This window comes from Callithrix jacchus, chromosome 12, assembly GCF_049354715.1.
Source record: "Callithrix jacchus isolate 240 chromosome 12, calJac240_pri, whole genome shotgun sequence".
Classification (NCBI taxonomy): Eukaryota; Metazoa; Chordata; class Mammalia; order Primates; family Cebidae; genus Callithrix; species Callithrix jacchus.
In genome coordinates, this window is record NC_133513.1 from 39,548,339 (window position 1) to 39,565,769 (window position 17,431).

Sequence of the window (17,431 nt, forward strand, 5' to 3'; positions counted from 1 at the left end):
AAATACAAAAATTAGCCAGGTGCGATAGTGCACACCTGTAATCTCAGCTACTCAGGAGGCTGAGGCAGGAGAATTGCTTGAACCCTGGAGGCAGAGGTTGCAGTGAGCTGAGATCGTGCCACTGCACTCCAGCCTGGGCAACAGAGCAAGACTCTGTCTCAAAAAAAGAAAAAAAAAGATGATGCTCATCCTCAGAGATGTCTTTCTCACTCTGAGTGTCAACCAGCTTTCCTGCAACTCCCCCATCTAGACGTGCTGCTTTTTTTTCCTTTGCACAAAACAATGCTGTAGAGACATGACGACATCCAGTGCACCACCCCAAAATTTATCCAGGCTGAGCAGAGGCTGACAGCACTTAGAATTCAATGCACAAATGGATCTACCACCTGTGGAAGCTTGTGAAGATGGAGATTGGGATTCTGGACTTCTCACATGCCCCTGGTGATGTGGAGGCTGCTGCTCCAGGGATCACGCTTACAAAGCATTGGCTGAGGGTTAAAGAGTCCACCTAGAAATAAGAGGGGCCCAAGTCTCTGGTGTGGCCCCTCACTTAGTGGCTCTGTGACTATGGGCAGTTATATCCCATCCTGTCACCTTTGTTTCCATTACAGTAAAATGAGGCTAATGAGGGCATCTCTGATGGGTTTACTGGGAGGACCCAGTCCAGGCTCAAGCTCTCCACTCATGGGTCAGAACATGGTACATGCTTGATAATGTGAGCCCTTGGTCATGTTTAGCTAAACAGCCTGGGACCTTCAACTGTTCCCCGGAGGTGTTCCACCTCCATGCCCTCTCCCCAGGAGACATTTAGAGGGGTCATACTCACAGAAGAGGGCCAGGGCATTACACAGAAGATGCAGACAACATCTGTAATTTCCACAAACAACATGTTCTCATAAATCTTACCACTGTCCCAGTAAACACAATGCTAGAAATAGTGATTTTTCTGGGCAACCCCGTGAGTGAAATATCAGTTCAGAAGCTGAAGGACCTATCAATAAAGGTCTATCCTGTGAGGCTACACTGGTTCAGCTTTTGTGCTGATTAGAAATGCTGATGAAAAATTAGCTGAATGAATACCCTTTGATATGGCAAGACAACTCTATTAGTATTTAATCAATGTCATCTTTGATAGATTATAGCTGGGGAAATTCTGATTTTTTTTCATAAATTAATGGAAAGCTTTGTGTTTTTTGACTTGGTTCAGGTGCCAACTCCTGAGGCCAGACCAAGTTAGGTGCTCCTTAGAGCAACCCATTAAATTACTTAATATGCGGGATTGTGATTGTCTTCTCTCTCTGTTAGATTTTAACTCCTTGAATAGAGAGACCAGATCTTATTGTCATGGTACCATCAGCGCCAATCGAAGTGCCTGGCACAGAGCAAACATTTGTATAAAAGAGGGAGGAAAGAAGGAAGAAAGAGAGAGAAGGAGGGAGGGAAATAAGGAAGAAAGAAAGAGAAGGAGAGAGTGAGGAAGAAGAAAGGAGGTATACATGACCTCCCTCAGGAGCAAAGGGAAAGAAGAAAACATCACTGGCCAGTGAGTTGGGCTTCACTGGCTGGAGACTCTCTCTGCTTGTGTGCCCTGGCATTATCTGCTTCATGAACACTTCCTATTGCTGTAAGGGAGCGAGGCTTCCTTCTAGCTGACTTTCTGGGAGCAAGTCTTTATGTGTCCAGCTCTGCCCACAGCCCCGTCGATACAGTTCTAAGGAAGAAGATTGCTTCCCCAAAATAAGGTCCCCAAAGTAATGTTTTCCCCTGAGGGGACATATTTACTATAACTGTGGTTCTTGTTGAACGGAGGGACTCTTCCTTTGTTAGGCCATTCTTTTCCTTGGATTCTGAGAATTGTAAAATGAGATATTCCTTCTCATGTTTTAGTGAGATGAAAACAAAGTGGAGAGGATGCTTGAGGTGATTTGGAGCTAGGGCCAAAATGCAACTTTGTTCTTGTTGCGTGCATCCAGTGAGTGACTCATGGGAACCAGATTTTGGGACAGTGGTCTGCCTGTACTACTGGCTGGTCACCTGGCTGGTGACAGGTGTGGCCAAACTGAATGGCATTGATGGGGGGTGGCGGTTTATGTGGTATTGTCATCCCTGAGGTGTGGCTACACTTGTTGGGAAATCAACTGGGTATGAAATCTTGAATCCAAATGATGACCTGAACTGTGTTCAAAACCCCTGTATTTGTGTGAGTCTGGGACTTGGTTTACTGAATGCCTCCCTATCCTCCCAGTGTGGAAACAGCACCTTTGCAACAACAGGACAAGGACGATGCATCTTGCATGGTCCCCTGGACCCTGGGCAGCACAGTCCTGGCAGCTGCTGAGGTTTCTAAACAAGGAGGGAGGCACGTTTTGGCCCTGTGTTTCCAGTAGAACAAGAATTAAGAGGCTTCTGTCGAAGCTGTGGCGTGGAAATCTACCAGGACCCCGGGTGCTCGGTTCCTTCCTAACCGGCTGCCTGAAAGTGGGCACCTGCTCTTGAGATGAGGCAGGGACCCCTCCCCAACTGTGGAAATACAGGAAAATCTTGGACTCCTTCAAGAGAAATTCCAAGCACCTAGCTAGCCCTGAGAAGCAAATGAGCAACTTGATAAGCAGGAAGGTAATAGTAACCTAAAAGAACAGCCAAGTAAGCTAGAATCGTGGGATGTTTGGGTCCCTCTGGAAACTAAAGAGAACATCTGAATAGGTGTCTCTGAGTGGTTTTTCAGAAACCCAGACTCTACCATACGGATCCACTGGCACAGAGACCTCAGATAATAGGGAGCTGAGGACTGAACTTGGAGCATGGCTCTTTGTTCTAAATTTCTTCCTGGGGGGCTTGGGGAAAGTCCCCCCAACAAGCCAGAGCTAACATTCCTTTCTGCTAACCCACATTTTTAAACAAAGCTTCTCTTCCTTAACCAATTGCAATTCCAGAAATTTTGGACTCCACCTATGACCCATAAGCCCCTGATTCAAGATATCCTGCCTTTTTAGGCCAAACCACTATGTACCCTCCATGTACTGATTTACAATTTCACCTGGAACTTCTGCTTTCCTAAAAATTTCCCTTGCCATTAAAAATCCATGCTTGCAAGCCACTGGGGAGCAGGTTTGAAGTGTGAGCTGCCTGATTCTCCTTGCTTGGTGCCTGCAAATAAACACCCTCCTTTCTTCCACTACAGACTTCAGTGTGGATTTTGGCTTTACTGTGCTGGGCAGTGGCCCCCAGTTTCACTAGGTAAAACTCTCAGACTCTTGGGTTAATTCGATACTTCTCTCCAAATCCCCAAGGTCAGGAACTGGCAGGGGTGAGAGGGTGAGAACACAATTTCCCTTTGAGTGCAGGGCACAGGTACTGGTCACTGAAATGGGGCAGGACCTAGTGGAGGGCCTGGCCCTGCAAAGGCATGGACAGGTGTTGAAGTGACAAGGTGAGATGCCAGGCTGTGGAAGACAGGGAGGTGGCTCTGTCAACCCTGAACCCCACTGCCCACAGAAGGAAGACAGGAGTCCAGGGACAGAACCTTATCTGCAAACTTGTTTCACTTTTTAAAAAGTGGCCCTTTCTTGATCAGAAAATAGCTTTCATAGGCAAGTTTCTCCCTGTGAAGGAAACCCATTCTATTCAAATAATAATTTCTGCAAGATTGCCCTGGGCTGGTCCTCAGCCAGTCTGCTTGAGGTGACCTGAAAGGGCTGCTGTGTCTGAGCTGGGGCCCTCAGGGGTTTGCTCACCAAGGAGCCTACAAGTGAGTGGGTGGGTGTGGGTGCACAGGGACCCTCAGGACCAGGTGGTGGCCTTGCCACACCCACCTGGTTGGCAGGGACAGGGAAGAGCAGGGCAGGCCAGGACAGGGGGGAAGGAAGCGAAGGAGAAGGGCTGGAGTAGAGTGCACCTGGGAACTGACATGAAGGGGACCAGGCCAAGCAAGCAGCGCCCCTCCGTCAGAGGAGAGCCCGGGAGCCCTTCGGGTGAGGTCGTCTTGGGATCCCTACTGCCTTCTGGACTTAGGGATCCAAAAAGGCTAAGTATGTTGAGCGTGCATGCGTGTGAGTGTGTGTGCGAGTGTGCACGTGTGTGTGTGTGTTCCTTGTTCTGGGGGAGGGGGAAGTCAGCTCCTCTGGGTTCATCTGAGGGTAGAGGTCAGTCTGCAGTAACTCAAGAAATGCCTTCTGTGGCAAAGTCCTCTAGGTCTTCGGTGGAGATGATGCTCAGGCCTGGAGCTTCTGCGCCCTCTTCTCCTGGGCTCTGGGGAGGCCTATGGGGGCGCTGGCCGGCAGAGTGCAGGGTGCAGTCACCATGAGGCTCTGGGGTCAGCTGTAGTCCAGCCTCGTGGACACTCTGGGGCCTGGTGTGGGCCACAGAGGCGCGAGGGCCCTGCCTGAGGAAGGTGGGGGCGGAGAGCTGAGACGAACAGCGCAGTGGCATCAAGGCTGTCACAGGCACCGGCTGGAAGCCAGGGTACAGCACATAAGGAGCAGCAAGGGCATCCAGTGGGGGCGGCTCTGGGGAGGTCCCCTCAGAGGATGGGATGGAGACCTTGACATACTTGCCCGTCTCTGGGTCATAGAAGGTCTTGATTTTCACCTGGAGTGGCAAGTCGAAGACAAAGTACTCCCCGGACTGCGGATCCTGGAGGACCTTCTGGGTGGCGGGGTAAGTGGGCAGGGGTGTGAGGGACTGGGGGCCCCCAGGCCGTCTCCCGACAGACTCGGAGAAGCTGGACACAGAGTGTCGGTGCACGGGAGGGGGCAGGGAACGGACCATAGGGAAACTGTGTCGGGGCCTCTCTCTGGGACACAGTGGCCTTTGCTCTGCCTGCTCCAAGTCCTCCGGGCACAGCTTTCCCTCCTGTGGCTTGCCATGCTTCTCCTCTGTCTGGTCAGTCTTCCTCCTCTTGCTTGCCAGCTTCTTCGCCCGCCGCAGGGCTTTCTCTGTTTTGGGTGGGACTGCAGGTGGTTTGCTTGCCGCCCTCTCCAGCTGTGCAGGAAGCTCAAGTCTCCCACGGGCGCCTGCTGGGCTGGTGGCCACATCCAGCAAGGAACCTCTTGGAGAGAGTGTCCGGAGGTCTTCTTCCAGCAGTTCAAGTTGGGGGTCAGAGCTGCCCTCCCACACCAGGGCATGGGTCAGGTCCTCCCTCTGGGTGACCCTGGCAGGACTGGGGCTGGCCCAGGTGCTGGCTTGAGGAGGCTCCTTGGGCAGCAGCTCCAGTTCTCTGGGGGCCTGGGAAGCCTCATCCCAAATGCTGCTGGCGGCAGGGGAGCAGGCGCTGCTCTCCCCTACGGAGCTGGAATTGGGAGAATTCACCGCCTCACCAGGTACCGGTCTTCTGCCAGCAGGGCCTGCTCTGGGTGTGGACAAAAAATGACTCTTGAAACCTGGTGTCTGCTGTTCCCAACAGGATTCAGGCTGCCACGGGGGTGGCTGGTCTTCTTCGTCGCCCTCAGGTAAAGCGATGGTGGGGATGTGCTGTGGGGCTGCTGGTTTCCCTGGGTCTGTGGAACTGCTCTTGCCATTGCTTGCCATGACGCTGTATGCTGCATCTGGGGGTGACTTCACCCTGTCCCCGTCTCCTACCAGAGGCATAGATGGGCCCTTTGGGGCTGGCTGAGAGGCCTCCATTCTGGCTGTGCTGGACCCCTGCCAGGGGTCCCCCATGACCTCATTGGCCATGCACTTCACACGTGTACCCTTTGTGTTAGTGGGTGTCGATGTACCAAGAATGTCCTGGTTTTCAGGGACACAGAACCCAGGATCCTCACCCCATTCTGGCCTTGACAGTTCCTCCTCTTTGTGGCCACTGCCGAGGGAGTCCTCCAAGGACATGGTCCTCAGGAGAGGCAGCATGATAGGTTTAATTACGGGGGTGACTCTAAGGGTGTTGTCTTTAATCGTAAACAGCATGTGCTTGTTTGAAGCAGAAGATGGGGAGGGGGTAAGGTCTTTAGCCTGTGAAAAGGTTGTACCCTTATTTCCTCCAATCTGAGAGCCTCTGAAATTAGCTTCCTCTGCTGATGCCTTCCTGATTCTTCCTCCAGACACATGTTCCCCTTCTCTTTGCAATGCTTCCCCCTGGCTGCGCTCTTCCAGGCATGAATGCCCTTTGCTTAAGGCGCAGTACTGCGGCTCATCCTTCCCCATCACATTTTCCTTCTCATCCTTCTGACTGTCACCTGCACTCACGTCCTTCCTCCTGTCTTCCTGCTGGTTCTCAGTAAACCATGTCTTCTGTTGATCATCAAATGAGGCAAAGGATTGATCTGAAGAGCTGGTGCTGAATTTGGCCTTACCTTGGAGGCTCGGCATGAAATCGGATTGGCTGTCACTGTAAAACACATCTTCCTCCTCAGGAGAGAGGGGCCCTGGGGAGAATTTCTGGTTCAAGTGTGTGTTCTGAAGTCCTGCCTCCCTCTCAGGTTCTGTCTCTTGGGACACAGATCTGGAGAGCCCATTCTCTAACTGGTGGGTCTTCATTTTCTCAGTAGCCCCTCCAGGTTCAGGATCCCTATTGCAAAGCCTTAGGGAGAGGTGATTCCTGGAGCGGCGTTCCCTGGAGTCTGGACACCAGCTGGACCCAGCGGGACTTATCTCCAACTCTCGCTCCGCTTCCTCATTCTCATAACTGCTTCTCTCAGCAGCCTCCCCATTGACATAGAAGGGGGCTTTGGTGATAGTTGGAGCTGTGCTGAGGGTTAGATAGCTGTCTGCAGAGGGCTCACTGGGGTCATCCGTAGGGTCCTTCTGGGCATTGATGTGCGATGCAGTGGGGTCATTGGCAGGTCTCTCCTTAGAAATCTGGTTTGGATGGCTTTCCTCAAGCCCGTTGGGGAGGATGACACCATTGCTTATGGGTTCTTGCTTTCCGTCAACCTTACCTCTGGTTTTCTCATCAAGCCCTTTCAAGAGAGGTGAAGGACTGTATGTGCTCTTAACACGCTTCCGCACATCCTTGAGGTTGAACAGCAGGCTAGGGGCTTTGGACTTGTAGCTGTCTCGAGATTGACATTCACTGGGCTCCTTCTCTTGGTATCCGTTTAGCTGTCCTGGGGGTGATGGGGTTCCCTCTGCCGGCTGGCTCTCTGCTGAATCCAGGGCATGCTTGTTGGGTATGATGGGGGTCAGGAGCTTACTGATGTTAAAGGGGGGATCATAATGTTCATTGGGTTCCACAGGCAGGTCAAGAGCATCATTTTCTGAAAACTGTCCCTGGGGGTTGTGTTTTGTATACAAAGGTGGGCCTCTCCTGTTGGTCTGTGTCTTTTCTTCTGATGCATCTTGTAGACTTTCTTTCCCTTTCTTGCCAGTCTTTTGTTTCCTCCATGGGGGCTGGGCTGGCTTCTCTTGAGAATCAGGCTGTGAGCTGGGAGCTTTTCCTTCCACAGCAAATACCTGGGATCCTAGATCCCTGCACCCCCAGGGTACAGATGTGGACAGAGCTCCTGCTGCCACTCTGTTCTCTTCCTGACCGCAGTGGGCCTGGACCTGGCAGGGAGAGACTGTGCACTCAGGAGGACAGGGTTCTCTTAGCAAGGTCGCATCCCCATAGTACTTGGGAGCTTTTCTTTCTGGGACTGCTCCAGCTGCGTCCTTTCTCTCCAGCAGCTTTGGTTGGTGGGCATTCCACGACTCAAAAGCACTATTTTCACTGTGCAGAAAGGTGCCTTTGCCTCTCCCAGGCTCACCAGTGGCTGGCTTGTGGTGTGGAGAGGGGAACTTTGACTCAGATGAGCAGGTCACGTCACTGGCTGGAGCCGGGAGGAAGCTGCTGGAGCCGTGACAGGCCATTTCTGGATTCTTGGGGGACTCTTGTTCTCTGTGCTTTCTGCTGGGCTGCTGGCTGTTCTGATGGGTGTTGGAAACTTCAGCGGGCACCCTCCTGACTGTCAGAAAGGCAGAATCAAAGCAGAAGTTGACACTGCTTTCTGGAAGAGGGGCAAATTTGGGGGGATTTTTCAGAGCCGGAGGCTTGCTGGTAGTGGTTCTGTTCTCACAACGTTGGGTCTCGGTCCTGTCGAAAGATTTAATTAGTGTTGATACTTTGGATACAGGCTTGTTGCTGCTCCGGAGACCGGAAACTGGCACCTCCAGTCTCCTCTGGACTGGTGTTGGTGGGGGGCTGGTTTTGGGGTACTTTTCCTCTCCCTGAACGTACTTGGGCAGCTGTTGGAAGGTGGCTGCCCAGCCCGAATGTTCTGTGCCCTGTGATGGTAATTGGCTCCAAATGCCACTTTTCCTCTGGGTGTGGCTCACTGTTCTCTGCTGGAGAGTCCCAAACACCTGTTGGCTGATATCTGGGGACACGGCCAGGTAAGAGTCATGGAAGGATGTGTCCTCTGAGATGCATAGGCTCCGGAACGCCCGGTCTGTGAGGCTGCTCACCTCTCTGTCTGCATCATCCAACACACTGCCGATGCTGGAGGAGTCGCTGAACCCGTCTGTGCACTTCTTGTTTCCCTGCATCATCTGTTGTCTCCAGGAAAGCTGTCCTCTTCAGCCGGCAGGCGCTTCTGGTGATGATTCTGGCAAGGCTAGGTGTTTCCCTCTTCCCACAAAACTAGAGCTTCTCATTGACCAGATGTAATTGTAAAGTGGGGATTTTTTTTTCTCTGCAAAAGAAAAAAGTGCAGGGTGTGAACAGGGTTTCCAGGTCTATGCAAGAATATGTGCTCATCCAGGTGGAAAATGGTGCCTGCGATGGTTAATTTTACTTATCAACGTGGCTAGCCTGCTATACGTCTGGATTGTAGATCAGTCTAGCTATGGCTGTGAAGGTATTTATTAGATGTGATTCATACTAAAATCAGCAGACTTTAGGGAAAGCACTTTATCACCTGTAAGGCAGGCGGCTCTCATTTAATTAGCTGAAGGCCCTAAGAGTAAAAAGACTGAGGTCACAGGCAACAAAAGCAAAAATAGGCAACTGGGATTGCATCAGTTCAAAAGCTTCTGCACAGCAAGGGAAACAATCACAAAAATGAAAAGGTATTCTATGAAATGGAAGAAAATGTTTTCAAACTGCATATCTGGCAAAGGGTTAATATCCAAAATGCATGAGAAATGCCTATAACTGAATAACAAACAAAACAAAACAATACCCAAAAGCTTCTGATTTAAAAATGGGTAGAGGAACTGAACAGATATTTCTTCAAAGAAGACATAGAAATGGCAAACAGGTATATAAAAAGGTGCTCACCTTCACTAACCATCAGGGAAATGCAAATAAAAGCTACAAGGAGGAAGAGAGATCCAAGATGGCTGATCACTAGCAACTCGGGATTGTAGCTCCCAGTGAAAATGCAGAGAATGAGAGGACACTTTCAGATGAATTTGTATTGCTCATGGACCAGGAGTTTCCCAGTGGAGGAGCCCCATGGGTTGCCAGCGTGACTCTTGCGGCTGGTGCTGCAGTTTTGCCAGCCCCTCGGCACGGTGGTTCTTGGTGCAGAGTAAACGGGACTGGTCCCCTTTTTAGCTGATGTTTGGAGCTCTGGGAAGGCAGAGTTGCCTATTCAGCTGATTGAAGGATGGACTCAAGAAGGAAGCCAGACTGGAGACTCCCAGGCAGAAAACCACCATCAATCTTAATGCCACTGTTTTAGCTGGCACAGTGGGTTGCTCAGATTCCAGCGCTGGGAATCAACAATTTGGACGTCCACTCAGAAACCTAATTAGAAAGTCGGTAATTACAAAGATGACAGATGGATACATTTATAATGAAGGGAAGAAACCAGCCTGCAAAGGCTGAGAATACCCAAAATCAGAATGCCTCTCCCTCTGCAGAGGATCACAGTTCCTCATCAGCAACGGAACAAGGCTTGATGGAGAACGAGTGTGTTCCATTAACAGAAGTAGGCTTCAGAAGGTGGATGATAAGAAACTTCTGGGAGTTAAAGAACTTGTTCTAACCCAATGCAAAGAAACTAAGAACTTTGAAAAAAGGTTTGATGAAATGCTAACGAGAATAGACAATATGGAGAGGAATATAAGTGAATTAACAGAGTTGAAAAACATGAGAACTTCACGAAGTATGCCCAAGTTTTAACAGCCGAATTGATCAAGCAGAAGAAAGGTTATCAGAGGTTGAAGACCAACTTAACAAAATAAAATGAGAAGACAAGATCAGAGAAAAAAGGATAAAAAGGAATGAGCAAAGTCTCCAAGAAATATGGGACTATGTGAAAAGACCTAATCTACATTTGATAGGTGTACCTGAATGCAGCAAAGAGAATAAATCCAATCTGGAAAATACCCTTCAGGATATTATTCAGGAAAACTTTCCCAACCTAGCAAGGCAGGACAATATTCAACTCCAGGTAATACAGAGAACACCACAAAGATATTCCTCAAGAAGAGCAACCCCAAGGCACATAATCATTAGATTTACCAGGGTTGAAATGAAGGAGAAAATAATAAGGTCAGCCAGAGAGAAAGGTCAGGTTACCCACAAAGGGAAGCCTATCAGGCTTACAACAGATCTCTCAGCAGAAACCCTACAAGCCAGAAGAGAGTTGGGGCCAATATTCAACATCCTTAAAGAAAAGAACTTTCAACCCAGAATTTCATATCCAGCCAAACTAAGCTTCACAAGTGAAGGAAAAATAAAATCTTTTGTGAACAAGCAAGTACTCAGAGATTTGTCACCACCAGGCCTGCTTTACAAGAGCTTCTGAAAGAAGCATTAAACAACCAGTATTAGCCTTTCCAAAAATATACCAAAAAGCAAAAAGCATCAACATAATGAAGAATTTACATCAACTAATGGGCAAAACAGCCAGCTAACATAAAATGGCAGGAATAAACTCACATATATTATTATTAATCCTAAATCTAAATCGACTAAATCTCCCAATCAAAAGATACAACCAAAACCCATCGGTATGCTGCATCCAGACCCATCTCACATGTAAGGATACACAAAGACTCAAAACAAAGGGATGGAGAAAGATTTACCAACCAAATGGAGAGCAAAAATAAATAAATAAATAAATAAATAAAAAGCAGGAGTTGCAATTCTTGCCTCTGATAAATAGATTTTAAAGCAACAAAGATCAAAAGAGGCAAAGAAGGTCATTACATAATGGTAAAAGGATCAACGCAACAAGAAGAGCTAACGATTCTAAATATATAGGCACCCAATACAGGAACACTCAGATACATAAGACATACGAAGAGACTTAGACTCCCACACAATAATAGTGGGAGACTTCAACATCAATGTTAGATAGATCAACGAGACAGAAAATTAACAAGAATATCCAGGACTTGAACTCAGATCCAGAACAAGTAAACAAATAAACACTTTTAGAACTCTCAAAAAAAAAAGAGAATGTAAATACATATAACCACTATTGAAAGCTGATTGGCAATGTCTATTAATGCTGAATGTACACATATGCAAAAATTTACACAATTAAGCATTCTTGAAAATGTATAAGGCAATAATTCTACCTTAGGTATGTACATAACACAAATGTGTATATATGTGAGGCAAACACACATAAAATAATCTTCATAGCAGCATTTATTCATAATAGCTAAAAACTGGGAACAACCCAAACATTCACTAGCAACTATTAACATACACTTGGGATTCCTTAGATGGGCTTAGGTGGGTAAATGTAGGTCCTGAAGTTGACTGTAAAATTGTGTATATATTATATTACACAATTTAGGAAAGGCTGGTATTTTTTTTCTCAAAAAGATCTTTGTCTCAAAAAATATGCCTGCCTGCATACAAGACCTAGATTTCCATAGTTTTTAACAAGATTTAAAACTCCTCCTAATTTAAGCAACTAAGACTTAGAATGTAATTTAACTTTTTAAATCTTATATTTAGTCTGTTCATTGTTTTCTCAAATCAAGAGAATATTTAAAATCTCATCATACCTTATTACTAAGGAATTATCACCAAGTGAAATGCAAATGTATCACGGTGAAGCCTAAAAATTAAGTTATAGGCATAAGGCATAAATATACCTCACTGTGGTCTACTTGAGAGCTGCATCTGAAAAATAAATAAATAAATAAATAAATAAATAAATAAATAAATAAAAGCTACAAGGAGATATTACATCGTGCCTGCTAGGATAGCTATTCTCAAAGAAAGAAAAGATGACAAGTGTTGGTAAGGATGTGGAGAAAAGGGAAACAGTGTACACCACCCTGTACACTGTCGGTGGAAATGTAAATTGATGTAGTCACTGTGGGAAACAGTATAAAGATTCCTCAAAAAATTAAAACTAGTACTACTATCTGATCCAGCATTCTCATATCTGGGTACAGGCCCAAAGGAAGTGAAATTAAGGTCTTAAGGCGGTATCTACACCCACATGTTCATTACTCACAATGGCCAAGACACAGAAGCAAACTAAATTTTTATCCATGGATGAATGGATAAAGAAAATGTGGTGTATGCATACAATAGAATTATTCCACCTTAAAAAAGCAGGAAATCTTGAAATCTGTGACAACATGGGTGAACCTGGAGCACCTAATGTTAAGAGAAACAACCCAGTCACAGGAAGACAAATACGCATGATGTCAGTTACGCGAGGAATCTGCCATAGTGAAACTCACAGAAGCAGAGTAGAATGGGGATTGTCAGAGGCTGTGGAGTGGGGAAGTGGGGAGTTATTTGTCAAAGGATGAGATGTTTCAGTTATGCAAGATGAATTGGTTCTGGAGATTGATGTACAGCAGGTGTCTGTAGTTAACAATACTGGGTTGTGTGCTTGAAATTTGCTGAGGATAGATCTTATGTTAAATGCTCTTATCACACATACAGACAAAAATAATGAATAAAAGGGGTGGGAGGAAATGTTTAGAGGTGATGGATGGGTTTATGCATGGATTGTGGTGATGGTTTCAAGGGGTGCATACTTCTCTCCAAACTCATCAAGTTGTACACATTAAATACATATAACTTTTTGTATGCCAATCATACCTCAATAAAATGGCTTAAAAAAAGACAAACCCTTGAGGAAGAGGAATTTCTGCCTCCAGATCATCTTTGGATTGGAGCTGTGTCATCAACTCTTCCTGGGTCTCCAGCTATACCCATTTCGGACTTGTCAGCCTCCACAGTCACTTAAGCCAGTTTCTTAAAATAGATTGCTCTCTCTCTGTACCAACATTTTCTGTTGGTTCTGGTCTTCTGCAGAATTGGACCCATACAGTGCCTGAAGAGCAGTGGTGTTTTTGCAGAGCCCTTCCCTGATATTCCATGGAGCTTTCCCTCCTTGCTCATCTTTCTCTCTGTGCATGGTTTATTTTCTTCATGGTACTGAGCATGATCTAAGGTTCAGTTTACATCTTTGTGGTTTACCCATGATTAGACTGTCAGTGGAAGGCATGCGGGGACTGCTACGTTGTCTTATCACTGATTGCTCCTCAACCCAGAACTGCCCCAAGAGGATACGGTGCCCAGAGTCTGCATTGCCTGGGCCCCTTACCTCTGGGACTAGCCTGTGGGGGTGGGCAGTGGACGTGATTGCAGGAGCCTGGAGGGAGGGGAAGTCAGCATCCCTGGCATTTCTCCAGCCCTCCTGTCTTGCTGTGACATGGGGACCCCAGTCCTCTGTAGCTATGGCCCCTCCGCCAGTCTCTGACTGGGCTCCAGCAACATGCCCCTTTTGCCCAACTCTACATCCCTGGGGTCTCCCTAATTCTTCTTTACCTCTGTTATAGCACCTTCTTTTTTTTAAGTAGTGAAATACACACAATATAAAAATTTTCATTTGAATCAATTTTAAGATACAGCTCAGTAGTGTTAAGTATATTTATACTATCCTGCAGTCAATCTCCAGAACTCTTTCATCTTGCAAAACTGAAACTCTTCACCCATTAAGTAACAACTTCCCATTTCCCCCTCCTGCTAGAAGGCACCATTCAACTTTTTATCTTTATAAATTTGATGACTTCAGGAACCTCAGAAAGTGTAATCATACTGTATTTGTCTTTTTGTGACTGGTTTATTTCTCTTAGCATGATGTCCTCAAGGTTTATCTATATTATAGCATGTGCCAGAATTTCATTTTCAAGGCTGAATAATATTCCACTATATATATATGTGTGTGTGTATGATATATATATAGACACGTATGTGTATAGATATAGAGTGTATATGTATGTGTATATATAGTGTGTATATGTATATATATTGTGTGTATATGTATGTATATATTGTGTGTATATGTGTATGTATATATTGTATGTATATGTATGTGTTATGTATGTGTGTATATATATAGTGTGTATGTGTATATATATGGTGTGTATATGTATATATGGTATGTATATGTATGTGTATATATAGTATGTCTGTATGTGTATATATATTGTGTATATATGTATGTGTGTATATATATAGTGTGTATATGTGTGTGTATATATATATATCGTGTGTATATGTATGTGTATATATATTGTGTGTATATGTATATATATATAGTGTGTATGTGTAGGTATATATACATATACTGTGTGTATATATATTGTATGTATATGTATGTTTATATATATTGTGTGTATGTGTATATATATAGTGTGTATATGTATGTGTATATATATACTGTGTGTATATGTATGTGTATATATATATTGCGTGTATATGCATGTGTGTATATATATTGTGTGTGTATAAGTATGTGTATATATATAGTGTCTATAGGTATGTATATATATTGTGTGTATATGTATGTATATATATAGTGTGTCTATGTATGTGTATATATATATATTGTGTGTGTACATATGTATATATACATATGCTTATCCATTCCTCCACTGATGAACACTTGGGTTGCTTCCAACTTTTAGCTATTGTGAATGATGTTGCTACAAATGTGGGTGTGCAAATATCTCCCAAAGGTCCTGCTTTCAATTATTTTTGGTATATCCCCAGAAGTGGAATTGCTGGATTATATGGCTGTTCTATTTTTAATTTTTTTTAGGAGCTTCTTGTCTGTTTTCCATAGTGGCTGCATCAATTTTCATTTCAACCAAGAGTGTGCAAGGGTTCCAGTTTCTTCATGTCCTCACCAACACTTGTTATTTTCTGCTTTGTTTTTTTCTTTTTTCATAGTACCCATCCTGATGGGTGCATGGTGCTGCATGGCATTCTCTTGTGGATCCTGTCTGCAGGTGCTGCTGCCTTCTGGAATACTTATTGCTCTACCTGGGACACATACCTCCCATTGCCTAGAACATTGCCCAGCCTGGGGCAGGGGATAAGAGAATGGGTACATTAAAAGTTACATAAAATAGCATGTATGGATCGCAGAGTGGACGCAAGTGAGGGGTGTCTAAGACAGCAGATATTTGACAGGGTGCTGCTAAGCATTCATCTGGCAGATCAAACACTGCCAGACAACTCCCATTCACAGCAGCAGAGCTGAGCAGGCGACGCTCTTCCCTCTTTGCTTGGCTGGCCTTAGTCACTGCTATTGCTCCAGGAGATGGACAGTGAAGGTGGTCCCATCAGGGAGGCCAAGTTGCATGTCAGAAGCCCCAGGTCCTATCTGGCTCCATGTCCTCTTGATGAGGGACCACAGGCTGGCCGCCAGGCACCTCAGTACATCTCTCTCATCTGCATGTGTGCTGTGAGATTGCAACAATTCTCTTTGTTTCTTTAGAGTGGGGATCATGTTGCCTCATTGCAAAGCTCCAGGAGGTTAGGGGTAGCATCCTGGCATAGGCTCAGAGCAGCCGGGCTGTCAGTGATGTTTGTCTTTCACCCTGGAAGCCAGGCTTTATTGGGGTTTGTTGTTTCCATCTCTTGACCACAGCACTCTGGTGAGTTTCCAATGTTGATTCATCAGCAGACACACTTGTTTCTGTGAACGACAGAACTGAGCTGGAGAAAGGATGGAACCTGAGTTCTAGTGGACTAAATGAGCTGATGAGGAGATACTGACCTGCTCTGGGAAGGTCTCTCTGCACAGGCTCCTCAGCCCTACCTTGAAAGACAGGCTTCTGGCTCCATGGAAAGCACACACTCATGACAGCATATACTTTTTAGAAGGCTGCATACAAGGAAAGAGCATCAGCTTGCGTGGGGAGCAGAGGAGACCCTAAGGCTGGCCGGGCTCACACCTTCCCCAGTAGAAGACACAAGCTCCGGTCTTCAGATTCCCAAGCAGCTAGCATGGCCAGGGGACATGCCTGTGGTCACAGCAATGGAAGCAGCCAACAGTCTGTGAAAGTTCCTGCCTTTCTGGTCAAAGGAATAATTCCTGCTCTCTCTGCTCTGTCAGTGCCGTTCTTCCTGCCTTGAATGCAGACAAGAAGCGAGAAACTACTTGATTTCTTTGCTGGGGCTGCCATGACAAACAATGGCTTAAACATTGAAAATGTATTGTCACACAGTTCTGGAGGCTGGAAGTCCAAAACAGAGGTGTTGCAGGGTCAGTTCCTTTTGAGGGCTGTAGGGGAGAATCTGTCCTAGCCTCTCTCCTCAGCTTGAGGATGGCCATCTTCTCCCTGTGTCTTCCCATCATCTTCCCTCTATGTTTGTTTGTGTCCACATTTTTCCTTTTTAAAGAATTTTTAAATTTTTAAATTATTAATTTTTTTTTTCATTTTGTTACTCAGGGTGGAGTGTAGGAGCATAATCATGGCTTACTGCAGCCTCGACCTCCTGGGCTCAAGTGATCTTCCCGTCTTGGCTTACCAAGTAGCTGGGACTACAGGTGCACTATACCATACCTGGCTAATTTTTGTATTTTTTGTATAAATGGGGTTTTACCGTGTTTTTCAGGCTAGTCTTGAACTCCCAGGCTCAAGTAACCTGCCTGCCTTGGCCTTCCAAAGTGCTGGGATTACAGTCATAAGTCACTGTGCCCTACTCAAATATCCCCTTTTCATAAGGATACCAGTCATACTGGATTAGGGCCTACCTTAATAACCTCGTCTTAACTAAGTATAATACCTCTGTAGCACTCTTATTTCCACAAAGTCACATTCCGAAGTTATGAGAGTCTTTTGGGGGGTGCATGACTCAACCATAACACTGAATTCACTTTGCAGCTCTGAGATAAGCAATGGCCACTGAAGGCCAGCCTGCAGAGGGTGGCAGTGTGGATGGGTGAGGAGCCCAGGTCAGCACTGCTAAGCTGTGAACCCGTGGCAGCACCATCCCCCTCGAGTCTGTGTTATCAAGGCTGGCGTGGGGTTTGATGGAAGCTGAGTGGCTTTGACCACTGTGAGTCAGGTTTTCTGTACCCTGAGATCCTATCAAAATGGTCAGGAGTCTCCTGGTGTCCTCAATGCTGGGATTCCGATCTTGGCAATGGCTGAATTCAGTAATATTGGGGGTTTCTACACTTTGAATGAGAATTGGGGTTTTCTACACTTTCATTTAGATGAAAACAGGTTAGTTGTAGGCCTAAATTTACAAGCTTAGATAGAGTCAAGTAAGGAGCCTTTACCCAAT

General features: G+C 46.1%; 1 protein-coding gene across 8 annotated transcripts in view; it reads right to left on the reverse strand.

Annotated features, from left to right (window-relative positions):
- Positions 1 to 870: 870 nt before the first annotated feature.
- C12H10orf71 (chromosome 12 C10orf71 homolog) overlaps positions 871 to 17,431 on the reverse strand; it is a 34,430-nt gene continuing 17,869 nt past the window's right edge. For 5 of the 8 annotated variants that reach the window (XM_009009561.5, XM_035267694.3, XM_035267697.3 and 2 more), the window contains one exon: positions 871 to 8,606. In XM_009009561.5, the coding sequence (XP_009007809.1) occupies positions 4,159 to 8,463 (4,305 nt within the window). In that variant the 5' untranslated portion in view covers positions 8,464 to 8,606 and the 3' untranslated portion in view covers positions 871 to 4,158. Of the gene's footprint in view, positions 8,607 to 11,976; positions 15,834 to 15,914; positions 16,023 to 17,431 lie in introns of all 8 variants that reach the window. The other 3 variants (XM_078345345.1, XM_078345346.1, XM_078345344.1) reach the window with 1 other exon arrangement.